This window comes from Polypterus senegalus, chromosome 7 (assembly GCF_016835505.1).
Source record: "Polypterus senegalus isolate Bchr_013 chromosome 7, ASM1683550v1, whole genome shotgun sequence".
Lineage (NCBI taxonomy): Eukaryota > Metazoa > Chordata > Cladistia > Polypteriformes > Polypteridae > Polypterus > Polypterus senegalus.
In genome coordinates, this window is record NC_053160.1 from 164,292,116 (window position 1) to 164,319,644 (window position 27,529).

A 27,529-nucleotide genomic window follows, 5' to 3' on the forward strand; every position below is an offset into this window, starting at 1 on the left:
GAACCTCATGAGAGGTGACTAAATAGAACCCAAAGACACTCAGCATTATCGTGCTGATACGTTAATACAGTCTTACATCTCAAATCACCGTCATCTGTAGTCTGGCTGGTCTGTGGCCAGATAGGATTTGTACGGCCAAGGTGAAATAAGAAGCAATTTGTAAAGAAAAAAGGACCAGAAAATGAAACGCAAGTCAGAGTCAAGCCAAGTTTGTTTGTCAGCTCCAAAACACAAAACGAAAAATTGCATTTTTTATCTGCAATCTCGGATAACCTGGAAGTGCACCCGGTATACTAATGCACTCACGTTGATGACATCACACACAGCACACTCCCAGCAAGCCCTGGATAGCAACAACACAGTGACCATGAATGTTTGCATGTGTGTAAATATGTCCTTGTCATAGAGCAAGGCTCTCCAACTCCGCTCCTGGTGTGCTACTGTGTCTGCACGTTTTTATCCTCACCCTTTTCTTAATGAATGGCCAGTTTTTGTTGCTAATTAACTTCTTTTTCCTCCATGTTGACTGACTTCTTGTTCAAGATTACGTCCTCCTCTGCCCAGCCTCTCAGAAATGAGATAGGAAGTGAGCCAACGGATGACCAGTTAAATCGGGGCCTGAAACTCCAACCACTGTCACTCCAGCCAGATTCTTAATAAGAAGCCAATTCTTTTTGTTTGTTAAACGCATTATTTAATTCCATGGCTTGTTGGTGGTCTTGTTATGCCACAGCAGACATTTCCAAAACCGCTGACTTTCTTATTTTCCAAGAACTCCATCAAAAAGTTTAGTGGGCCTGACGAGATCAGCATTATTGAGCGCTTCACCTTAATTTACTTTCACATATTGTGTGATGGACACAGGTACGCTGGTCATTTGTTCGCTTGTTTGGTCTCTCATTAATGTTTGGCAGCTAATTAAGGAAAAAAATATATAATTAAAGGGCCTGAGTCTTAAATAGCAAGTCAATTGAAATTAAGGCAAAAGAGTTAATTAGCAGCAAAAACTGGTCAATAATTAAGAAAAGGCTTTGAATGAAAACCTGCAGCCAGTGTAGTGCTCCAGGACGCGAGTTAGAGACCCCTGTCACAGAGTGTCACTGAATGTTGTGAATAGTGACAGAGATTTACTGGCTCATTCGCCGGGTTACTCTAGGGCTTGGACTTTTCCCTGGAAGCTGAATAACCTAAACCAAGGCGAGTGCGTCTAAAACACCAAAGACCCTTTTTGAGATCTTTCTCTTTGAAGTAAGGAGTGTGAAGGAAAAGAGTGGAGGAGGAAAGTGATTCATGCCATGAAGAGTATCCTACTGGATCAGAGCGGATTTTTCCCAGGTTATTCTGAAGGAAACTTCCTTAGCTCAGATTATAGAAAAGGAAAACAGAAGTGCATTTCTGAGGGCTACTGAGACGATCCGATTACAACACACCTCGAATGCCAACTTTAAAAGTTGCCAATAAACTTGATACTCTTGGTTTTGAGTCTCGGAACCTCTACTGTTACTGTGGATTAACTGGGATTTCTATGGGGAATTCATAAGAGACTATGAAGATAACAATCCGAGGAGTTTAATGTATTGTGTTTTGTGGTGTCTTCATGATTATTGTCATTACGTCTTTGTTATATTTCAGTATTTAGGGTTGTTTATTACTCAATATAACTACCCCATTTCATCAGATCAGTCTTGAGTTTCATTTTTAGAGGGGCTCTAAATACGCATTGATGGGGCTACTGTTAGTTACAGGCAGCATCAAGTCTTGGTCTAATTATCCTTTTATGAATAAGCCATCATAATTGAGTGATGAACCTCACTAACTGGGGGGTTTCTTATTGTTATAACTGTAACAAAAACACACTGAAACTAAAATTAAATATTAGATTTGGATTTTTTCAGTAGTACAAAGACCCACAAATAGATATCAAATTACGCATAAACTATGCAGAAAACATCACATAAAATTAAAAAATAAATGGATTTCACATAAAGCTGCCACTGGATCCAAGCTCTTTTTGTATGGAAAAGTATCCTCCTGTTTATTGCTTCATATTAATTCCGCCATCTTAATTGTGAGAAGGCATAAAATAAAACCTGCGCTATAAAATTTATATAGCTAGCATTTGTCAAAGCACAAATTAGACATAAACAATGACTTGACAGTGTGATAGAAATATTCCATAAAAAAACCCTGCGCGTTTCAGAGACACTAACACCAGCCAGTGTACTATACACAGGACCAATTTGCCTGCATTGTGATAATTAATTATAAAATTAATAGCAAAATAATTTTAAAAACATACAGCACATGGATTGCCTGCACATTTTAGTTCTATGAAGGTCACACTTCAAGCCAGGCCAGGTCTGTTAAATTCTCTGGAAAAAAATCATTTATTTACCTAGACAAAGAACAAGCATCATCACCAACAGTTTACTGTCATTCAGTTAACTTAAAATATGACATACTTGAGTGTTTTTACGTTTGTAATGAATGATACTTGTGAGGCGACTAATTAGCCTTCAGCTCCCTGCTATCCTAAAATTCGAATGAGTGGGTTTTACAAGTGGAGAGACGGACGGATGCTTTAACAGGCTGCAGTGCACAACAATCAACAACGGGAGGAAACATCAACAGTAGAACATCCATCAAATACAATTAAGAGAGCAATGCAACTTTGAAATCAAATCAGATCGTTAAACAGTGAAAAGGTTTTTTAGTATTAAGGATATCTTATATTCAAGCTCTGTAAAGCCAATGGTTAACTTATAAGGATAAATTAATCCTGGTCTTATGAGATGCATGCTAGTCAAAGTTGCGTTTTGAGTGAAAACACATCTGATAACATCAAATACATGTTTTTTAAAACAATAATTTAGAGATTTAATTTCACAACAATTGAGACAAATGAAACTCCTGAAGATCCTGTCCAATATAACTTTGCCCACAGTATCATGTTTACATTTTAAAGTGGCGCTTTTAAACCAAAATGATCTCCACCCATACTAAAACAACTGAAAATTCATGGGACATAGACGTTTGCCTATGGTGGGTGTGTGCGCATCAACATAAAAATCTTTGAAGGGGATAAAACAAGCCACCGACCACGGGATCTATCATACAGTTGTAGCAATAGGAAAATTATTTGAGTTGTTTACACTTATGCAGCATACAAACTGTACAAAACACAATCTAGATGCATACAGGTGAGCCATGGAGAGCAATTCTTCTCTGTCAGGTATTACAGTCTGCATTTGACAAAAAGTTGGGTAGTGCAACAAAAGGCTGAAAACTGAGGCTATTGTCTGTATTTTTAAACAAAAACGTGGAGGTGTGGATGGGGCCTGTAATCAGAATATAAGTTTAATGTCACTGTGCTCTGTACAAAAATTATTTTATAAATCCACTCACATGTACAGGCCAGGCCAAAGTTAGCACACAGGGGCTCTCAGCATTTAGAATTGTTGGGCCAAGCATAGGACAAGACAGACAAAGACAGCTGGAGGAATGAATAGTCAACCTAAAGACAGGTGTATACTATTTTGTCCTCTGTTAAGCGTCAGCACAAAATCTTCGTTCCTTGTTCGGTAATGGACTATTTGCAGACGTGGGTGCCCGCACATGGAGGAACCAGTATAAAAAACTTGGACATCAGCCAAATACTTTGAAACCGACAGAGGATGGGTGATAACGTCATTCGGCCTGAAAATCCTTCCATCGCAGCGACAAAAAATGGGTGACTGTATAGATCAATATCCCACCTTGGTATTGTCTTGCTATGGCTTCCCGTCTGTAATGCCGCGTAAATCATCATTAAAAGAAGCTGTTATTTTCTCTTATGTGATTTTTACCGCCGTACCACTATGGGAGAGGTATCGCCTTTTAATATCATATCTGTATAGTTTTCGGTTACTTAAAACGCTGCAATTACAAAAGAACTTATTCCAACTAGGGAGCTATCGCCCCCTAAAGGAACAGGCCTCAGTGTCAATATCAGTGTGCGACACTAGCAAGGCTTTACAAGCATCTTGAATTCAAACTGTCAATGTTTCTGTGTACGACAACTGAGTTTGCACAATTTACCTGGACAGCTGTCTTTTAATGAGTAAAAAGTTCATTTCTAAAGCCTACAATTTTCTAAACGCATATGCCACCTTCCTTATTGAGCTCTATTTCTTCAATATTCAGAATATTAGAGATTTAAAATACAGAACTATTCATGTTATTACTTTAATACATATTTAATATATATTGCTTTAATTGTAGGGCACCCTACTGCTTTTCAAGCAGACTTCAAACTTCAAACCCCACAGATAATTGACGCAAATTTATTTTATGCAGTTAGCTATTTGCAGCTTCAGTTTACAGATTTAATTTTCTATACCGGGGATATCAAGTCTTAGCACTCTTCTTCAGCTTTTGTTGACATGACGGTCAAATCTAAGACAAATCAAGGCAGAGCCATCTCACTTTTTAATAGAATCTTGTAACAAAAATTAATTATATGATAAAAGATAGATGTAATCAGTCCAGTTGTTTTAAATACCAATGTTTGCCAAGTGCTCATCATGCAAGAGCCACGATCAGAGCATGGGGTCCTCTTCAAAAGTGTTAAGGCTGCTGCCTGAGTAACACACTAGTGAAGTGGAGATACTGGCACAACTTACTGGGGAAGTTGTTCAATACAAAGTAAAGGGATGTCCTCAGACCAGCAACAAGGAACTACTGGGCTCCTGTTGCCTACTCAAAAGAGCATGCAACCCAAATGCCAATTAGGTGCTTGGCATTTCAGAGAATGTCACAGGTTAGGTTGTGAGCTAAAATCAGGGGCTACTACAATGCATTGTAGTCTGCTAGCATCTGAAGTTTTAGAGGAATGACTTCACTCAGGAAGCAATTCCAGTGAAGGGTTTACTGAATATGGAGGCTGGAATTTCCTGGGAAAATCAGAGAAGGAGATGGTGAGGGTTAGCAGGCAAAGTAAGCCAAAGCGCCTGGACTTGTGCAGACTCAAGTGGAGGTCTGTGTTTTTTGTGGGTTCCTTTCTTACTCTATTACACTGAAGCTATTTATTTGTAAGCTAGCTGTTCTACATGTCTAAGACGGGTTAATATGTAAATAATCAATATAGACTTCAGCGTTAAATTTGCAGTGCACCATGCAGTGCATATGTCTCGGTTATAGGCCATTTGCTTTGGGATTCATAAAAGCAGTGTTAGCATTTGTGATGCACCATCTGTTAGAGTGACAAACACAATGAATTTTATTTCTAAAACTGTTTGAGATGCTCCATCTTTTGGAATGACAGACATTTAGAAACGTACCGTTTTATTAAGGTGGACAATTGCAGTTGTTCTCGATTCTGAACTCTATATTAAGTCATGGGGGTCAAAAACATGTTAGAAGGTGGCTTTAGCAGAACAAAAACAAGAAGCGCTGATACATAGCATCTTACACCTGGCTGTTTACACATCACCAATACAGGCAATTTACGGAGAGAAGGCCGCGGGATGCCTGGAACGGCACTGCTGCAAAGATTTTCGAATGGTGCTGGCAAAGCAGAACAAACACAGAAGCCTGACTCAGGACTAATTAGCCCATCTGGAAAATGGGAATTTAACTCCACATTAAAGCCCGTCTATTCCTGTTTCCATGTTGCATGTAGAGGTGATGTGGAAATGTTTTAGTGTCGGCCATCTGGAAAAGTGTGAATGCTTAGTTTGGCCTTATGTGCTAGTGAGCACTTAGGACAGACACAGTGGAGTCAATTAGCAGCTAATAACTCAGCAACTCTGTTTGATTTGAGGTGTGCAACCAGGCTTTACTTGTCACTCACAGATCAGGAGAAATGTTATTTGGGCATCAAGAACAGATGACACATTACTCTTGGACTTCTCACAGACACTAATGTATGCTGTGGTTCAGGCCCCTCTTGTTCCGCCTCTCTGAAGTATGACCAGATGCGACCACAAGTCACAAATGGACCACTTGCAGACCCCTTAGCAAAAAAAGCTGGAGATGCTTTCTAACGCTGAGCCGGCTGGGAGTCTATTTAATCATCATGCAGATGAAGGCCACTGATGCATGAAATCAGTTTGGTGCATTTTCAACAGAAAGGCAACTGCGCTTCTGCTTATATACTGTGTGTCAGCAGTACTGAGAAAGTCAATTAGTGCGGCAAACCTTGTAGACACCACGGGCTGGGCATGATGATTTGTTTCCAGCACGTGACACTTGGGCACTGCGCTCTGTAACACAGTCAGCAGAGGCTGGACCCTTTGATGTGGACCATAAAAGCTGACCTCCAGCAGGAGACTAGTCCTGAAAAGGTAGCAAATTGGCAAGCCACACGCTCTAATTTACAGCTGCCTTCATTATTTTCTTAATGACAGCATGGCCATTGTCTTTGGGTTGCAACACCAAAAAGCTGGGCGTTTTCAAAGTGAAATATTCTTCAAAGAGACGGCCTGTGTCTGCTCCTAATTATGATTGCTCTAAAACCCTGAGAAGAAAGCTGTAATATAATAATTGGGGCCTATTTTCAAACTTTAATCTCAGATCATCAAAGGAAAGAACTAAAACAGACATTAAGAGCTTTGAGAATAGAGTGTATGGGAGAATTCAGAAACAGGAGATGAACCACACACCTATTAACCTAAAGCATCCAAGTTTGAGTCCCTTGAATATTCTATGTGACTCTGTAAGAAGTATGAAGACAGCAGATAAAACTGCACAACAAATAAGAATAATGGCAAAGGTGACTTATGGGGGTCACTTCAGCTGCAAACATCTGAAACACTGTGTGAGAAAGATGTGCATTATTATCAAAAAGGGCCAAAAAATAAAAACAAAAAGGCATGAATGTGCAAAGGGAGAACAGTGAAAGTATTCAAATAATCTAAAATGAAATCCAAAACCCTACAGCCACACTGGAACTCTCTTGACAGACGGAGAGCCACAGTCTAGTAGTTGGGATGGCTACTCCACTCTCCCCCACCAAAGATCTGGCCTTCTGTCCTTCCTCTCTAATCTCTGGCCTTACTTTCCCTCCCAACCAATTGACCATTAACCTCAAATCACCTTTCAGCTGTAGAATTGGCTTGATTCTGGCAGAAAGTGAGCTTTCAGTCCCACTCGATTCATTCCCAGGTTATGTCCCCAATGGTTGAACCTTCATTTCTGACTCAAGACTCAGCTTGCTTGTTAGGGAGCGACTTATACAACCAACATTTATTCAGAATGAGACTACTCCTCGAATCGCTTCTGAAACTGAATTTTCGGCCTATATTACTGTGTCCCTGTGCCTCAAGACACACTTTGATGGCTACCACTTAAGATCCTGCAAAAAGACAGCAGGATGAACTCTCCAATTGTCAACATGGTGTGTTGAGTCTATGCCTCCTTGAAGGCCTCCTTCTGTCCAGAGCCATCTTCATACCCCTTCAGACTCTGGCAGGCCTTTATATATTAGGATCTTACTAAACTCAGTAGGTTCCAGTTTGAAGGGTTTAGTCACATTATGTCCAGATCGATAGTGACCAAGTGACTTTACCTACAAAGGGTCGCTGGACAAATGCAGATGATAAACTGAGATTGTGGATAAGCTCTAAAAATGCATCACATTCATCTATTAAACATGTCATATAGGCACTGTAACAAATTCTAGGTGGCAGTGCGATCTATGCCCACAAATTCATGTCAGTCCTGTAAATCCCAAATGGCTGAAGATTTTCATCCCAAGCAAAACTGGCTTTTAATTGGACTCACTACCCTAATTAAACAAGCGGTCTGGGTTTCAATCCAGAAATTACAAACATGGGTTTGTTCTTATTGGAACGTAGCGAGTATTTACATGTGTTGCATGGTGGTTTTTATCTTGGATTGAAAGATTTTCATCATCATCATGATTTCCATCCTACCTTTCCAAGTGACTTGGTTATTTCTTAATGAGCACACTAGTGTGTCTGAGCTTTCAGTGTTCAGTGCTGTTTCCTGAGCTCTCTGCTTCGCTCAACAAAATCACCAAGAGGTAAAATGACTCACTGATTGGGAAACTGGTTGGAACAAAACTTTGGTGTAGGCCATAAATCAGCCTTTAGACTGGGTCGGCAAGTATCTTTATATTTCTTCTCAGATACTTTTTTATTTTGCAAACTTTCTCTTAATGTACTTCAATATTAATACTTAAATCGGCAATTATGAATACATTGTGCTAAGACCAGAGGAATACCAAAAGCTTAGCTGGTTAGGAGTGTGTGTGTTTGGTATTTCATAAGGGATTTGCCCAGAAGTGGGTTGTAAAAGCGTATGGATGCTAATGGTGAGCTCAGCTCTGGTTAAAATGATCTTATATAAAAGTTCTGGGATGCAGTAAACTCATAGCATCACTTTAGTTTAAACCTTCTCAGTTACAGCTTCCTGACAATCTGTTCAGATGGTCTTTATTTATTAAAAATGAACTGCTGTCACCTCTTGCATTGTTTGAATATCTCCTGTCATCTGTCTGAAGGCTCCCGTCTGCCTCTCCTCGCGTTTTGTTTTTTGAAGTGTTTCTTTTGCTTTGATTACTGTTGGCTCACACTGATGTGGCTTTGATCCCCTGCTGTTTGGTGCCTACTGCTATTCTGAATTACTGTTCTCATTTTTTTGCACCATGTCAGGCCAAGACTGGCTTCCCAAAAACACTTAATTTCCCAGACTGAAAAACTATTGTCGCCCCACCCAGGCTCTCCTCACATTGCTTCTGCAGTGGCTTTTGTTTGAGGTGAAAACAGAAGCTTCAAGCAGTTACTGAGGCATGATGGCTCAGACTTTACCTACTGGACACCTAAATAGCTTGGGCTATTGGCGTGGAAGTCCCCTCATCATTGTTTCTAGCATTTATTAAATCCAGTAATGTCCTGGAACAAATTGCGCACAGATGCTTTTTATTACCGAGGCTAGCTTCACAGATATGTAGATGACGTATTAATGGTCTGCTAGCACTAAATTTTCTTTTTTATCCCAGTTTGCATTTGATTTATTGCAATATATTGTTGAATTTATGAGTCTATGAAAACTAAATTGAAAGTGTCAGAAATTCTAAATTTGTCCATCCATCCATTTTCTGAATCTGTTTAATCTAACTATACGGTCACTGGTGACCAGAGGCTGATCTGGCAACACTGGGGGCAAGAGAGACTGCAACCCTAGACAGGGTGCCTGCCTTTCACATAATTTTACATTCAGATTTTCATTTTTAACTTTTTAGAAACAAGAAAAATCAAAGTTCACTTTTCTTATCATGATGGAATTTCTACTGTCATGCACGTGTGTCGGAGGTCCTCCTCGCAGGCTCAGTCGAGGTATGTAGTAATCTGAGGTGAGAGGGGGCACTGCCAATAACATTGTCATCTCTTTCTTTCCTCACAGTGCTGAGAAGTCGCCTGGATGAAGGGGTATCGGACCACGTCCCTTCCAGTCCAGCTGCTGGAAGCAGACATCATTACAGGCTGGATGGAGCTCCGCTAGCAGCGACTGCAGCCCCCCAATTCTTTATTTGTTCAATGCATGCATTCAGGACATACACCAAAAAGCATTGTGTCTTTTGTTTGTTTATTTGTATGTTCAACACACAATAAAAGGGACATCCAGGTTGGTGCTCTAAAGTTTTCCTTGGTGTCTGGACACCTGACATTTGCCCATTCACAAATCCCACTTATTCAGTATGAAGGTTGTGGGGCATTAGGCACAGATGTGGTGCCAATCCACTGCAAAAAATAGACATTTTATTTATTTAGACTCACCAGAGCCATTATGCTTGTGCACAGGTATGTGGGAGACAAACATTCACTGAGACACAGGGAGAACGTGCACACTTCACAGGGCAGGGACCACCGGTTAGAAGGTAGCAGCACTAACCATCCTGTCACCATGACACCCATTAAAAAATGTTTTTTTTGAAAATATATTTAGAATAGTTACTGAGCATGAGGACTAGATTATCCACAAACAGGACAACTCCTGGGACTTCCCTAGAAACTTAGCTTTCTGTGTAACTGCCTAATGGAAAGCCTTTTTGCGCGCCTAATTAGTTATCAATATCAAGCCTTAGAAATAACTTTAGGGATCAATAAAGGGCAGCACTCAGTTCCTTTTAATGTGTTTGTGCTTATTACGTGGGCACTGACCCCACACAAGCGGTCTTCCTGCTTAATGGACAGGCAAGCCAGAGGCAACAAGACCGGGATTTCGCACTGAACGGTTTCTTTTACCATTCTGTCGTTAGCTAAATGACTTTGCAATTCTCAGAATATGTCAACTCTTTCACAGAGAAAGCTGATGGGGAAAAAAAAACCATGAAAAGTAGTGCTGATGCGTCACAATTTTATAATGAGAAAACAACCCTGCCTTCAAGGTCACTTATTTTTACACCTCATTTAAAAACACTGGGCAAACAACTGAAAGGACTTCATTTTCACAAAAAAAAAGGTTCTTCAACAGTAAACAGGCTTTCTTTAAGGATGAGAGTAAAGCCCTCTAGTAGAGCGTGGGTGGCGCAAAAAAAGTAACCTGATGCCACCTGGCCAGTGGCAGTCTATTTATTCAGCTTCTAAGTAATTATACAATATTGGAGTTAAAAGAAAGACTAACTGCTCAGGAGTTTACTATGCTCCGTTCTGTAGTTTGGTGACCACCATATCTCTGTTAGCACAAACAATGAAGCCTCAGAGAATGCAGAAACAAAGTAGAGGCTGCCAATGCAAGCCAGTCAGTTATAAGAGTTGACAGTAGCTGAGCCACACCTCAGTGCAAAATCACCCCATACTGACAATCCCCCTCCTTTGCAACCCTTCTTAGAAATTCAATGTCTTTAGCCAAAACTGGCAGACATTTTTTCTAGATTTTCTAGTAATAGGCAGATCATCTTGCCAAATGCTTCATAAGCATGGAGACAAAGAAGATTTCAAATACCTGCCAGGATACTCTTGAAGTTTCAGGCCCACTGCAGCACAAGGCTGGCAACGACCTATCAAGCCAAAGCATATAGAGCGGCAAAGTGGCCACTTCGGACTTGAGGCCTTGTAGCTAGCCACTAAATGCTGACCTCTCAAAAGTACCAGGCTCACATTCTGCCGCTCCCATGTGGTACAGCCCAACATCACATAAAGAAATTAAAAACTAAACAAGGTTGCATCTCAGGGGATGGCACAGCTCTCCCTGATCTATCTACTGCAGCATTCAATTGCCAATTCTCTCAAAACAATTAACAAAGTCAATCTGAAACTGTAGCCGCGGGATGAGTGTGACTTTAACGGGAACATTGCCAGGGTGACTTTTAAATGAAATAAATGCTTCGTTCTCCTTACCTCGTAGGACCAGACACATTGGGTACCCCCAAACCTCCTGACACATCTCCCCACTTCCACATCCTCATGAGTCGTGTACATTTCCCGCAGGCATTCTCCTATGTGTGGTACCATCCTTTTGAGGACTTCTCGACTGAAGATCATTCCTGGGCCTCCCATGCAGAAATTCTCCCCAGGCTCCAGTGCCAACTTGCCTAATTCTTCTGTGGTGCCCAAACCAGTCTGTCCCAAGTACAGCGGCTTACTGCTATTCAGGGATCGGAGAAACTCTTCTAACTTCTCACCTTTCAAATAAACAAAAGGCAGCTATTTAGTGGTGCAGCCATGAAAGACATGAACAAAAGAGAACATCTCCCAAAGTGTCATCAAATCACAGCACAGTCAAACAGCTTTACTGGATGGTGTCCTGCTTTAGCCAGGCCCAACGTCTAGCACTTTGACTTTCTGACTAATAAATGGAAGTTCTCAAAGACTGACTGACTGAAAGCTGAACAATTTGCAGTTTAATTTTGCACTTCCATCTTCTGGTGAGCAATACAGTATACTCTATTAACTAAGTGTACATCCATTCATATATGAATTCTATAAAGCTACCTAATCCAAATAAGGGGTGCCCAAGGTTATCCTGGCAATACTGGGCACCAGCCCTGGATGGGGTGCTATTTGATCTCAGGGCTACTCATACACATTCCCACTTTCACACTCACCCAGATGTGGGAGAAAACAACATATACATGAGTATATTCAAAAAAATACAAACGTTTATGTGTAAGTATATGTATCTATCTGTATAGAAGCACACAGTATATATGTATACATGCATCTATGCAGTACAATATATAAATAAATTCATTATACAGTATATAATCACACACACACATATTATATATGTATATTCATATATATATATTCACAAACAGACACAGTGGATTTGAGGTGTATTCAGACCCCTTTACTTTTTACACATTTTGTTATGTTACAGCCTTGTGCTCAAATCATTTCAAATAATTTTTCCCTTATCAAGCAACACTTGAAACCCTAGAATGACAAAACAAAAACAGGATTATTTTTGCAAGTTTATTAAAATCTGAAATTTCCCATTGACACAAGCATTCAGACCCTTTACTCAGTAATTTGTTGAAGCCCCTTTTGCAGTGATTATAGCCCAGAATTTACTTGAGTTTGACGTGACAAGCTCAGACATACCCATATTTGGGGATTTTCTACCATTCACCTCTGGAAATTCTCTCAAGATCTGTCAGTGGACAGCTATTTTCTGGTCTCTCCAGAGATGTTCAATTGAGTTCAAGTCTGGGTTCTGGCTCGGCCAGTCAAGGACGTTCACAGAGTTGACCCTAAGCCACTCATCTGTTGCCTTTGCTTTGTGCTTTGGGCGAGTGGTCCTGTTTGACATTGAATCTTCGGCCCAGACTGAGGTCCACAGCACACTGAAGCAGGCTCGCATTACAGTTATATCAGTACTTTGTTCCGTTCAGATTCCCCATAATTCTGACTGGTCTCCCAGTCCTTGCCACTGTTAAAATGGTACTATTCAGGTGATGAGCAGTGTCTGGTTTTCTCAAGATATAATTCTTAGAACTAAGGTCAAACACTTCAATATTGGTTTCATCAGAACAGCCTTTCATGTCTCATCTAGCCACTCTGCCATAATGCCCACATTAGTGGAGTGTTGCAATGGTTGCTGCCCTTCTGGAAGTTTCTCCCATCTCCATACAGGATCTCTGGAGCTCTGTTAGGGAGGTCATTGGGTAAGGCCCTTCTCCAACGATTATTCAGTTTGGCTGGGCGGCCAGCTCTAGGAAGAGTCACGGTTGTTCCAAACTTCTTTCATTTATAAATGTACTCTTGAAAATCCTCAGTGCTGCAGATTGTTTGTAACCTTCCCCAGATGTGTGCCTCGACACAATCTTGTCTCTAAGTTCTGCAGGTAATTCCTCATGGCTTTGATTTTGCTCTGATACACTTTATGAACTGTGGGCTTTCTATGGGCAGGTGTGTGTCTTTCCTAATCAGTTCAATTAATTGAATTGACCACAGGTGGATTCCTAACAAGGTGTAGACACATCTTAATGGTGATCAATAGAATGTGATGCACCCGAGCCAAATGGCAAGTGTCATGTACAGATTCCTATAATCCTATTGTCACTTTGTCATTCAGTGGTATTGAGTGATGTTTGAGGGAAAAATGCACTTAAATGTGTTGGTTTAAGCTGGTTCAGAAAATGGATGGATCTCTAATCAGGAAGTCAATACATGTAGAATTTTACCAAGCTCTTGAGCGGTCTCCTAAAACCTAGAATAACACCCAGAAGGCTAAGGCACACTAATATATAGTCTAATTTTACAAAACTAAACAGAATGAAAGAATTGAAAAACAAGGGAGAAACAAGATACATAAAAAGACCAGAAAAAAACAAAATGGCTCTACAGGTCATTCACCTTACATTGCTTACCACAAAGCTCCTCTTATATTCACTCGCCAGCCCAGACTCTAACTTCTCTTCCACCCTGCTAACTGGTCTCCTCCAAACTCTGAACTCAATGGGCCTCTGACACAGAGGTGGCTTTAAACTCCTTTTAGGGGCGCATCCCAGGTCAGTAGCTGCTGTACACTTACTCCAGGGACATCAGGAGAGAATTCCCTCTAACACTTCAAGTACCTATGAACCTTCTTTTAGCCTTAAAATTCCTGCTGCCCAGGACAGGATTCCATGCATTCCCATCTGGAATCATGAGGCCTTTAGCAGTCAGTTAGCAATTTCTTCACATTTCCATTGGACATGTTCTCCAGGAACATGCATGCCACAAGTGCCACAGGTAGAAAAATAAAGGTAAAAAAAAGCACAACATTCGGGAGATGACAGCTAATTGTAAAGTTCAAAAGCCAAAAGACCATTAAAACCAATATAACAAACCAAATAAGCAAAACCAAAAATCAAATTGAAGAAAACAAGAAAAAGTCCTGACTTTTTAAAGTAATGTAGAAAAGTAAGAGTAGTGTAAAATGTACTTATTGAATTCTGAAACTTGGATGTGTAGGCAAACCAAACATCATCTTATATATTGTCACGGCAATGGAATTACGTGTTGCTTTTCCGGTAACTACGTGGTAGCAACTGTGATGCCAGTAGCAAAGATACAGTGGCAACAATCATCACTGAGAAAGACCTGAAAACGCAAATGACATATTGACGAGGTGCTGCGTAAACTCCACATTTCAGTGGCGGCGGCACCCTCTGATGTGTGCAGACCTGAGACTGGCCAGATCTCTGTAGGAAGAGGCACATTACCTACATTGTGAGGGAGCATCAGTTATGGCATTACGGCGATGTGGCACAATTCCCCAAGGGTGATCCAGTTCGCAGGATCCTCATTGTTGAGGACCCGAGTGGCTGGACCAGGCCAAGGGCAGGTCCACGTAATACCTGGCTGCGGCAGATAGAGGGTAATTTCCGGAGGGTGGGACTGGACTATGTGTCTGCCTGGGGGGTTGCCAACCAGGATCCCTAGCTGTTTTGTTCTGTGGTGGGAGCGGCAATGCACTGTACCACTGCATGCTCCCCGACCTGACCTGACCTGACCTGACCTGATGATAGACAGCTTCAAGCTGAACACAAATATAATTTCAGATTGACTGTACCACATAAGAATTTGGAGAAGCATGATTACCTTTTATTGAATTAGTGTGTTTAATCACTTGATGATGCTGACATATTACATTAGTTCATTTTAGCTTAACATGTTTTGGTGCTGATTTTCATTTGTACTCAGCATCTGCTGGTTCTTATTTCAGTGTCCAACAACAGTCAAGTCAGTACTGATGGATTCTACTTTTCCATTATTCCCTTATCCTGGTGAAACCTTTCATCACAAACATTGCTGACTTCACCAATTGCAGGAAAGAAGTCTAACTATGAATGCAGAAAATTTTGTGGACCAACAAAAATCCCTTCCTGAATCTACTCATCAATTACTCATGGAAACATCTCTCTTGGATACTGAAATCCTTCACCTTTCCTGTTCCATCGCTTTCATGAAATTTAGATGAAGTGGAGACAAAATGATCTTTGCTGGGCCAACAAGCGGTTTACATGCCACACTTTTCTTAGTATGGAGTGGTCAGTTCTGTTTATTTTAATGAGACTTTAGCATGGGTGTCCTGTTCACGGTATTGGGTGTGTCCAAGCTGTATGTCAAGTAGCAGGGTCATTACTTTTAGATTAGTGCAGATGTTCCAGTTGTAGATGTTATAACATATTTGTTAACTGTACATGTAATATGAAAGGAAATCCCAAAAATAGGCGATTGCAATAAAATGGTACATTACAGGAAAACTTAAAGGTATTTTTTGTGATCAGCAGATCAGAATCCATATAATCAAATACAAAAATGAAGAAAATCTTCATTTTCTGGTGAAACCACTAGGTGTTAGCAACTCCAAATTGGGTCATGTGAGTGAATACGGTGGTATATAAGAGGGGGGCACTGTGATGAACTAGAGCAGCTATCAAAACTGCTTTCTGCCTTGTTCCTGAACTTGTCATAATCAGCTCCAGTCATGTGTGATCCTAAATTCTGACATCTTTGTTGACCCAGTATAATCAAGACAATAAGTAGAAAAATATATTCTGCAAAGTCCAAACCCCTTGATCCTAACACTGCAACTGTAGGTGCTCTATCCTTGACCCCTAATACCAAACACTGTCTACAAATTGAGTTCTGACTGGGTAACCCACCAGAGTACAGGTCAGATGTATTCAGGAGTATTTATGACACTAAGTGGAAATGCATCTCAGTGCTCACCATAAGTAAAAAAAATCAATATATTCTAGTTGCAGACCTCCAGAGCTCCACTCCATTAAGGAGGTTGGCACTTTATTATACACTAGCAAAATCCCCGCGCTTCCCAGCGGAGAAGTAGTGTGTTAAAGAAGTTATGAAAAAGAAAAGGAAACAATTCAAAAATAAAGTAAAATGATTGTCAATGTAATTGTTTTGTCACTGTTATGAGTGTTGTTGTCATTGATTCTCATTATTTCTTTCAATGAGGTTCGTATCTTTAGGACGTGTTGTGTTCAAGTTACATTCTGTGTTTGTCAACCGCTGTAAAGATAACAGGTTTCATTCATCGAAGTGTTCACTACCCAAATCGGTACTCGTGAATCTAAGATGTTTAACAGGCATTCCCGGTATTAACTTATGGATTTGCCTGCGAATATTTAGCGGCAGCGTGTCTATGAACTTGTGGAATTGCCTGCGAGTATTTAGTGACAGCGTCTCTATGAACTTGTGGATTTTTCTGCCAGTATTTGGCGGCAGCGTCACAAAGTTGTTTCTGTCTAGCTGCATCAGAAAATGTACCACGGCGTCTGACATGCCTCCTTTTTACTGTTTTCTCACAGCTTGGATTGCTGCTGTCATAATCGGTTTGAGTTTCATGGTTTGTTTCAATTACATTAGTATTTGCAGGACTTGTTGTGTTTAAGTGACATTCGGCATCTGTCAAGCATTGTAAGCATACAACCGGTTTCATCGATAACTTCGCATCCAGCTTTTGAGAGTTGAAACATTCATAAACATCAAAGTGTCCACTACTCAGATCGTCACCTTTGAATCTAAGATGTTTAAGAGGCATTGGCAGTTAGATAGATAGATAGATAGATAGATAGATAGATAGATAGATAGATAGATAGATAGATAGATAGATAGATACTGTAGTTGTCGAAAAGGTGTAAAATATTTGGCCATTTCAGTACACTTGAAAGCAATAACCGAACAATTCAGCAGCCGCCATCAACTCACATGCAGAACCATAGGTGAAGGGCTTAAGCATTTCACTCTTCTAGTGCTCCTGTGTAGTATAATTATCTCCTGTACTGTCATCAGTCCACACCTTGAACCTGTCCCAGTCATTCAATACATAAGACACAATGTTCCTCCGGATATCAAGAGTGAACCTGATATGGCCGGTGCAATATGTAACACAGAGAAGGGAAAAGGCAGGCGGCATCTCCGGGCATGGAAAACCTCTCGGTAAGTGACAGGTCTTTGATCGATGGTGATCACCTCGATAGACATGTTAATCGGGGTACGGTTGGAACAGTAAAGGAAATGGGTACCTGAACAGTAAACTAAGTCAAAATACCTACACAATAACTATAATTGTAATAAACAAACAATAAAACAGCGGAGAAGCCATGGATTAAATAAAAAGGCTGCAGTTATCAGCAGAGAGACATGAGTACCGTGGCGAAGCAAGGAAGGGAATGAAGAGACCGAAGCAACGGACGGCCTTATATGGGTAGGCAGCCAATTAAATGGGAGGCGTGGGGATGGGGGACGCAATATAGGCAGGCAACCAATTACGTGGGTGGCGTGGGGATGGGGGACGCAACGCTGCCTCACACGGTGACCAAGCTGCAGGCTATAGACGTATATATGTACGTAAGTAGGATTCAGTTATGACTGTACGCGTAGAATTTTGAAATGAAACCTGCTTAACTTTTGTAAGTAAGCTGTAAGGAATAAGCCTGCCAAATTTCAGCCTTCTACCTACACGGGAAGTTGGAGAATCAGTGATGAGTGAGTGAGTCAGTGAGGGCTTTGCCTTTTATTAGTATACAGTAGGTCAGCAATAACTCCTAGCTACACCATGGTTAACATTAAGGGGGGGTGCAATCCAACTGGCTGTCAAGCAGAGCTACTGAATCACAGAGCTCAGAAGGTCTGCAGCTGGACCATCTAAAAAAAACAGAAAACCAGCGGTCAAGTTTTATAGAAAGATTTAATTTTAAACATTGAAGAATGTGGCTGAAATAAAGTCATTCAGATGCTGCATGCTTTAAGGTTTCAGATGGACAACTCTTTTTTAAAACTCGCTTATAAATCTGGAAAAGAAGAAATGATAAATCAATCAAAGGACGGATGTCCATTGGATAGTCAGATTTAATTTCTCATTAAAAACACAGATAAAACCATCCATGAATGAGACTAAGAGCTTAAAATATTATATCTGAAACTTTCTAAACCATACAATTTGAAAGCTGTCTCTTAAGATCAGGATTCATAGTTATTACTTTGTACACATGAGTTACTATCTTTCCCCCAAAAGCTATAATTATTTTATTTTGAGTGATTATCTATAGTCTGCAAGATATTAACTTGTACCCTGGAGTTTGTATTTCAAATAAACCCGTTATCCTCATACTCAGAAGTTATTATTATCTTGTGTTACCTAAATTATGACACCATTGTGGGAGTTGTTTCATTAAGGGGATGCACATGAATAATTATCCAATTTTGTTTGTATTACAAATTTCGTTCTCATTGTTAGGATGGGTTATTGCCTTTGTTACTCACCTGGTATTCCCATGTGCCATTTTTGTCCTGGGCTTTTCTCATCTTCATTCATTACCAGTGGGTGGATGGGATATTTAGCCTGAGAATCTAACAATCATGAATTCCTACTGCAATGAGTCCCTGAAATTTTAAGAATGGTCTGGCTGCTGTCCTCCAGTAACAGACCCTCTGAATCTGCTCCAGCCAGAGGACCCTGTGACATCATTCGGCTGGAGGTGTGAAATGAAGAGTCTTGGCAGAAGGCTCTCTTGAAAGTTGGGCATTCAGAGTGACACCAGAACTAAAACATTGGTTTAGTCGACAAATGCATGTGTGTGTATGAAAAGGCAGAAGTGGATGCTGAGCATACATACAGCAACTAATTGTAGCTGTAATTCCATAATAAAACCTAATATCATAAAATAAGGATTGCACAACTTCATAAACAAAACATAGTTTACTACTTCTGTTGCATCATACTGGTCACATTAGGTGTGTGTTTAACTTGCTAATTTCTAAAAGTACTCTCATATTAAACAAATTGTAACAAATACTAAAACAGAATGTTTGAAACACAAACAAAACAGCAGTTAAGCCAGACAATGGACATGTTTATTTTAACAACAATAAAGCGTCCCTCCATACTATGTGGCACTTTCCCACTGTTATGGGACATGAGAAATGCCTCCTAAAACAACAAGTTACTCTTGTACTGTTACCTTTTGTATAGTACTGCTAGGATCTCCGACTGCACCTCATACTGTAGGTCAGATAGCTAAAGTCCACTGATTTATTTTGCAGCAGGATTTCTCGATATTTTTTAAGTGCTTGTCACAAAAATATTAAGTTGCTAGTCTTAAGGTAAATACCAACCTATGACATCATTAGACGGAACTATTAAAAACTATTAAATTGTAGCTTTGTCTCATGGAAGAAAATACAGTAAATTTAATATAAGAATATTTTTAGATATTAAATTGTGATGTCATCTCATGGAAATAAGGCTAACATTCCTAGTCATATTTCCCGCTGTTATAGTATGCAAGAAATGGAAATAACAAATGCACACTTGGCACTAGACACAATTACTCTTGTGTGGTCTCGTGTCATCTTGAAGCACAGCTAAGACCTCCAATCGTCCTTCACACTGTAGGTCTGCAGGCAGAATCTATTGATTTTTTTTTTGTTAATAAAAAAATAAAATTGTGCCATCATCTTATAGAATATAGAAGTATATTTACCATAAGAATATTTTTATATATTAAATTATGATATCATCTCAAAAATATACTGTATTTAACCTGAGAGGACTTTAATGATATTAGTAATTAAAAGCAAAGCAAGCAGATTTAAGGAGATTTCTGCTACTGTACAAATGTACAAAAAGGGGTGACCAAATTAGTAGTCCGGACACCCAGGACTACCAGTTCTTAACTCCAGACAACCAAAATACAAACTTGCAAAGTCCCTTGAACTACCAGATGTTTCAGATCTGTGGTCCAATGCATTATATCCTTAATCACAAATAGTTTCACTATGTTCACATTACGAGCCTCATTACTCAATTCCAATTTTCACTCAGATCTGCTTTTCCTGTCTTGACGGTTCACATTCATGAGCATAAGTGAACTCTATATAATTGTAATGTGAACGCAGCTGCCCTCCAAATTGGCACATTTGTGTGCAAGTCATCTTTGCCACCAACAACAAAACACAGCGTATTTGTGAGATGAGTCGCGGTATTCAAACCGACAAAATGGATGCACCAGTAACTAGTGTGTGCGTCACATTTTGCTCTGGAGGATGGCAAACAGTTCATCAGTTGTATATGATTAGGTCGAGAAGGCAAGGAAAAAGCCAGACAACTAGTGGTTGCTGTTTCTTGGAGCTACTGCTGGCACTGCTGCACAAAAGATATGGAGGTACAAGAAAAGAGCCAGCAATAGTGGGACCATGACAGTTCTCACAGTTGTAGCTCTCCTACATTTATGTTTTGCTAAGCTGCTGGTGCTGGCTGAAGGCAACATTGCTCAGCCAGCTTCGTTTAGACATCAAACCTGATGAATTCCAGCCTAAATGTTCTCATTCATGTTGCATATCTGATCTAGGACCACATATGAAAGTAACTTAAATCTGATTCGAAAAGATTGGATTTCTGTGTCCACAAAGCCCTTGTGTCAGGTTAAGGCAAAAAATATTGGATTTGAGTCTCTTCAGCCCGGTAACGTGAACATAGTCTAAGATACAAACAAAAAACCCATTTCCTCAAGTACCATCTTAACTGCAGTGTTGCTTTTACAGCACACCAGACTGCTGTAACGCCGTATCTAAAGCCTTATTTATATGTGACATGTCCTCGCTGGTTGTGAGGGCAGCAGACCCAAAATTACATAAAATCTGGCAACACACGCTGGGTTTCGGCAATGTGCAGCACACTACTGTATTTTTTTTTTTTAACTATCCAGTGACGCAGGTGAATGATGAATTTTGAGGAGAGAATAGTTACATGGGTGCCAAAATAATGAGTGAAGGGCAGAATGTGAGGCAACATCAAAGCGTAAAGAACACATGCATCTCTTCATCATGTACATCACCAGTATATTACACTCTAATCCTGTTTGCTGTTTTCTGGTGAATTATCTGCACACACACACCCACTAGTGAGCAATGCAGTGAAATTATGCGGTAAGTGTAAAAAGTAATCAAGAGAAACAATAGCATTAGCTGTAAAGCAAATGGGGCAGTGAGGGCAAGAATCATAAAAAGTTGATCGTATTCTTGCTTTACTTACCATAGTTATTAGGATTAAAAAGGCAAGAAAGCACAGTAACCGACTGTTTACAAGTCAGCCTGCAAGATCAAACAAATCAAGATGCAGCACTGGGTCGTTTCATGAAATGTACAACTTGGAGACGAAAATTTTGTCTGATACAGCAGGTAACTCTTCAGCTGACAAGAAGGGTCTGACTGGAGACCTTTAGCAGCAGGCCCCTTTGTGACTCCTGTATCCACAGGACCCAGTGACGTCATTCAGGGCTTTATCAGTGGTCCAAGTGTGACAACTGTTATACAGCTGTATAATAATAATAAAAATAATAACAATAATAATACTTATACACAGAGTCAACTAAAGATATTTGTCACAATAAAGGACGTACTGGACCTCAGAAAAATCCTGAAAGTCACAATATTTTTGACAGGGAAACCACTTTGTGGGGTCTAAAGTAGGTCTAAAAAGACAGTTTAAGAAAATAATATTAATGCAGTATTTCAGTTCATTTCTGACGTATATTTTTGTATACACCCAAGTCATACCCAGTGTCAGAATTTCAAGACGATGGCTGTTATGTGCCGCTTGGGGCCTGTCTAAAAATCCAACAGCTTTGCCCTACCAACTAAAATTCACCTTCTAAATTCAATTGTAATTCCTACCACTATCTATGCCAGTGAAATGTGGCAACTTCAACCAAGCGCCTGAACATGTTCCCACAACGGTGCCTCCGAAGGATCTCATACCGTGACCACGTCAGAAATAAAGAAGTATATCGTCAAACTGCCACTCAACCACTAGCTGATATTGTAACTGAACACTGGTTTCAGTTTGCGAGCCACATTCTCCGCATGGCCCCATAATGCCTATCAAAATGCCAGTGCATAGAGAAACAGAAGCAAAGGGGAATGAGGCAAACCTGGCAGCACATCTTTCTCGAAGACCTTCGTGTAGTCAACTTGAAATGAGATGAAACTGAGGCTGCTGCTGACTGAGCTAGATTGGCAATAGCTTGGTACCCAACACGCCACTCGACGCAGTAGGAACTAAGTCTAAGTAAGTAATTATTGTGTACACTGGAATAACACCACACAACAACATTATATAACCCTTTAAAAATCATCTATTTGCTAAAATATTCTACTCCAAGATGCCGATTGTGTTTATATTGTAGTAGAAGATAAAGTGCTATGCACTTGTGTACAACACAATGTATTAATATAAGGTATTTTAGTTGTGGCCTCAGCCCCTCCACCTCCATCTTGGTGCAAGTCTTCACTCAATCATCCTCTGCCTTTCACTCCAAAAGCCCACACCACATCTACTGTATCGCCTCCATACCAAACCTTCTGTTAACTCAGCAATCGTATCCCTTTCACTCTGTAACATTCCATACATCCACCTGATCATTCTCATCTCCATTCTTCATGACATTGCTTCACTTGGCACGTCTTACACCCGGGAAACATACTTGAAGGGGTTTTAACATACAATCCACTAGCATTCTTTTTCAGGATGGATAAAACCCTTAAACCACAGTACAAGCTGCACCCTTATCACATTTAAAATTAAGATTTAAATTCCCAGTCATGAAACGGAATAGGACTGCATACATGTCACATTGATGTCACCCAGAATAGAGCATGTCACACTGGGTATACTGTATATGTTTCATTATCATTCTTTTAACTAATTATACCTTGCTTTGTCACTAGGAGTGTGTCCCTTCAAGTTACTGATTATCTTTTTAGGCCGTATCCCCTCTCAGGATTGGTTCCTGCCTTGAGCTCAAGCGCCTTCAGTAAAAGGATGGATGGATGGATGGATGGTTGCCTTATTCTACAAGAGCTGCTTTCCTTTGTGCATTCATTTTCATCTGCCTACTAGGAGTTATTATCTTGTTCATTCCCAGTAGTAATTATTTCACGCATGGGATTATGTCTTTTGCTGCAGATATTATCTCAGGCACACTAGTTATCTCGTCCTCGGGAATTATTATCTGGTGTGCATTAATTAAGAACATAAGAAGTTTCACAAATGAGAGGAGACCATTTAGTCCTTCAAGCCTATTTGATTAGCTAATAGCTATGTTGTCCCAATATCTTAGGCTAATACTTTAAAAAGCTTTCAAAATGTTAGGTTTAGCTTTATAACTCAGTAGATTTGAGTGAAGAAGAGTTTCCTGGTTTCAGATTTAAATGCACTTGCCCTTTATTTCTACTGGTGTCTCAAATATGCAATTCACTATTTAATTGAAAGAACCACCTTTACCAATGCATTTGAGAATTTTGAATTTTTTTGAGCGAATATTAACATTTCCATACAAGTTAGTTCATACCTCAGAGCAATAAACACACAAGCTATTTTTCTTTGATTACTAATCCTAGAGTTTCAAGCATTAAACACATCACATTCTAGGAAACTATGATGTCATCTGCATGAATTATCTCACTTTCAAGAGCTACTGTATGATCGTTCACACATAACATACCTGTTTCCCAGGATTCACTTGAGTACTTCAAGAACAAGGATCCATTCAGTCCATCAAACACGTTTGATTAGCTAATAACTAACCTTTCCCAATATCTCATCCAAACATTTCTTAAAGGTTATCAAGGTTTCTGCTTGAGCTCCATGTCTCGGAGACTCACAACTCTGCGTAAAGAAGTGCTTCCTGGCTTCAGTTTTAAAAGCACTTCCCTTTAATTTTCACTGATGTCCTCAAGTACATGAATTGACATTTAGTCAAAAGAAAGTTGCTAGATCTACTTAATGAATGCCTTTGATAATTTTGACAACCTGGATGAGATCCCCACACAGTCTTGAGACTGAACTGATTTAATTCTCTCAGCCTGTCACAGTAGGACATGTCCTTAAGTCCTATCTCCTCTGCACAAGATTCAATACAATATTTTCCCCCATGTATGATATAAAACATTGTGTAGTAAGTGGACAAAAAAGATGGGGAGCCAGATTAATGGCTGATTGATGACTGATGTGTAACTGACACTTAAACTTGATGATTGAAGTGTACAGAAATATTGGAGAACTAGATCACTCTTTTTCTCTCACCTTTGCCACTCTGACCATTCACATTAATATGATTCCACAATGTCTATTCTGAAATGTCTGAAGATTAGACCCAAAATGATTTTTTCACATTTTGGAGGTATGCTGATCAAACCCTCCTGCAGTTTCTTGTTTGTTTATAACCTTTTTGAAAAGCCTTTTGTGGGTATCTAAACATGGAAAAAAATTCAGCAGGCTGTATCAGTTAGGAGTATGCAGATATGGCAAAACCAAAGATGCAAAATATTTTTTCCATTTTTGAAGGTCTGTTCTTACCTAGTGGTGTCATCTGGACCAGACATTTTGATTTTGTTACATACTCTACCTATAAAGGCAACAGAATGCAAAATCTGAGCCTGCTAGGTGGTTTAGTTCTTGAGAGACGGTCTTGTGAAACCGATGACAAAATAAAGCTGTGTCAAATTTGATAGCCCTCACCCCTCACAAAATTGGCTTTCCCCTGGAAAGTATTGATCTTACATCAAAATACTTTTATAGGGTGTCTCCTGGATAACATGGGTACATACGCTGGATTTCTAGAAAATCTGTTAATATGGCATGGAATGACCCCAAATATTTTGATGTGAAGTTCTTTGTAGGTAATAAACAGTAACGAGTCTGGTGTTGTTCTGTTTGGTTTAAAGCTCTTTACTTATGATGATCAATGTTGTAACCTCGTCTTGTCCCAAAGTTGACATTTATTCAGTTCTGTTTGATCTCTTTCATGAGTCACTTTGGATAAAGGCATCTGCTAAGTGAATAAAAGTAAATATAAAGCAGAATATCACTGCTCTATAGCTTTTCTTGTTCCATTTCAGACACCCAATCAATCAGTAATGTTCATGTTGAAGAAGGTTAAAAGAAGGTTAGCACAATGTGCAGAGTACAAGTCAAAGGAGGTTATGCTAACGCAAACAACTCAGGGATATAAAGAAGCACAAATCTGGGGGAGGATACAAAAACATCTCAAAGAAACTGAACATACCACAGAGCTCGGTGCTCTCCATCATAAGGAAGTCGGAAAATTAGAAAACTACAGCCCCACCGCTGAGGTCAGTTTGTCCAGCCAAAAGTAAAGCTGCCTAATTAGACTGCCACACAAGCTGCTCTGATGTCAACTGTCACTCTGACTGAGCTGCAGGAGTCAGTGACCGTTACTAGAGAGGATCATCACAACTCAACAATCACAGAGGCATTGCACGAAAATGGCCTTTATAGAAGAGAGGAAATACTATAAGAAAAAACATTTTTGCCCATAAAGAATTTGTAAAACATCACTTGGAAGAATACTGAAAACATATGGTAGGAAGTCTTGTGGTCTGATGAGACTGAAGAGGAACTTTTTGGCTTGAACACTAAGTGGTATGCATTACGTAAATCTAATATTGCATCCCCACCATAAAATGTGGTGGTGGCAGCTTCATGTTGTTGGGATGCTTTTCATCAGCAGGGGATGGCAAACTGGTCAGGATCGATGGGAAGATGAATGTTGTGCAATACAAACAGATCATGTAGGACATAATCTGCTCCCCTCTGCCAGGATGTTTAAACTTGCAAGTTTGTCTTTCTGAAGCACAATGAGCCAAACAGCACTGCCAGAGGAACAATGGAGTGGCTTAAAACAAAGAAAATGCATGTCCTTTAATGGCCCAGTCAGAGTCCCGACCTTACACCCATTAAACTTCAGTGGTGAGGCTAATAAATTGCTTTCGACAACCTCTGCCCACCTAACCTGGAGCGTGAAAGAAGGAATGGCCGCAAGAGAACCACCTCTTTCAACCTTCGCAAACATATGCAGTTTTTAATATCTGGAAAAAATTTGGAATTAACTTGCTTAGAGATCTTTATATAGACAACGTCTTTGCATCCTATGAACAATTACATTCCAAATTTAACATTCTAACTACACATTTCTTTCACTATCTTCAAATCAGGAACTTTGTTAAAGAGAACCTTCCAGAATTTCCTCATCTTGCACCCACATCCATGCTGGAAAAAATATTGCTCAATCTCAAGGATTTAGACACCATCTCCACAATATATAAAATCATTTTATAATCCCTTCATTTCAAAGATCCAAGAGGACACTGGGAAAAAGATCTCTTAATCAATATATCAGAAAAGGAGTGGAAAGTAGCAATGCAGAGAATTCACTCAAGCTCCATATGCGCAAAGCATACAATTATACAACTCAAAATTATATATCGAGCACATCTGTCTCGACTAAAACTCTCCAAAATTTTTTCCAGTGCGAGATTCAACCTGTGAACGCTGCAAACTAGTTCCAGCCTCACTGGGCCACATGTTCTGGGCCTGCACCAAATTAACATCATTCTGAACGAAAATTTTTAATCACCTTTCAGACAGCCTTGGACTCACAAACCCTCCTAACCCATTAACAGCTGTGTTTGGGGTTCTTCCAGAGGGGCTTAAAGTGGAGAAGGACAAACAAATTGTGATTGCATTCAATACACTGTTGGCACGCAGACTCATTCTGATAAACTGGAAGAACCCAAACTCTCCTCTTTTAAGTCAGTGGGAAACTGATGTGTTATATGATTTGAAATTGGAAAAAATCAAATACTCAGTGAGAGGATCTGTACAGACTTTTTTCAAAACATGGCAGGATCCAATCAGTAATATTCTAAAATAAGCTCATAAAGCACAGAGAATTTATTAATTTAGGTATGTTTACAGGTCTTAAATGTCACGCCGTTTGGCTTGCTCTCTCTCTCAGGGGTGGGGATCGATTTGTTCTTAACTCAATTTTTCTTTTTGTAAAAACTTGATTGATTTGTATAGATTGCAATAAAATTAATAAAAAGGGGAAAAAAAAGAAAGAAGGAATGGCCAAATCTTGTCCCATTACAACATAAATAGAGACTAATCCAGAAAGACTGTAAAAGCTGTGAGAGGTGATTCAGTCAAGTATTAAACAGAGGGGTGAATACTTACCAGTATAACTTGCCGGTGTGTCAATTTTTTGGAA

The 27,529-nt window shown here is 39.8% G+C and overlaps 1 protein-coding gene across 1 annotated transcript in view; it reads right to left on the minus strand.

Annotated features, from left to right (window-relative positions):
- The window catches only part of LOC120532960 (chondroitin sulfate synthase 3-like), a 307,567-nt gene that overhangs the window by 234,447 nt on the left and 45,591 nt on the right, over positions 1–27,529 (minus strand). Inside the window, exon 2 of the mRNA XM_039759482.1 lies at positions 11,343–11,626. Coding sequence (XP_039615416.1) covers positions 11,343–11,626 — 284 coding nt within the window. The remainder of the gene's footprint in view (positions 1–11,342; positions 11,627–27,529) is intronic.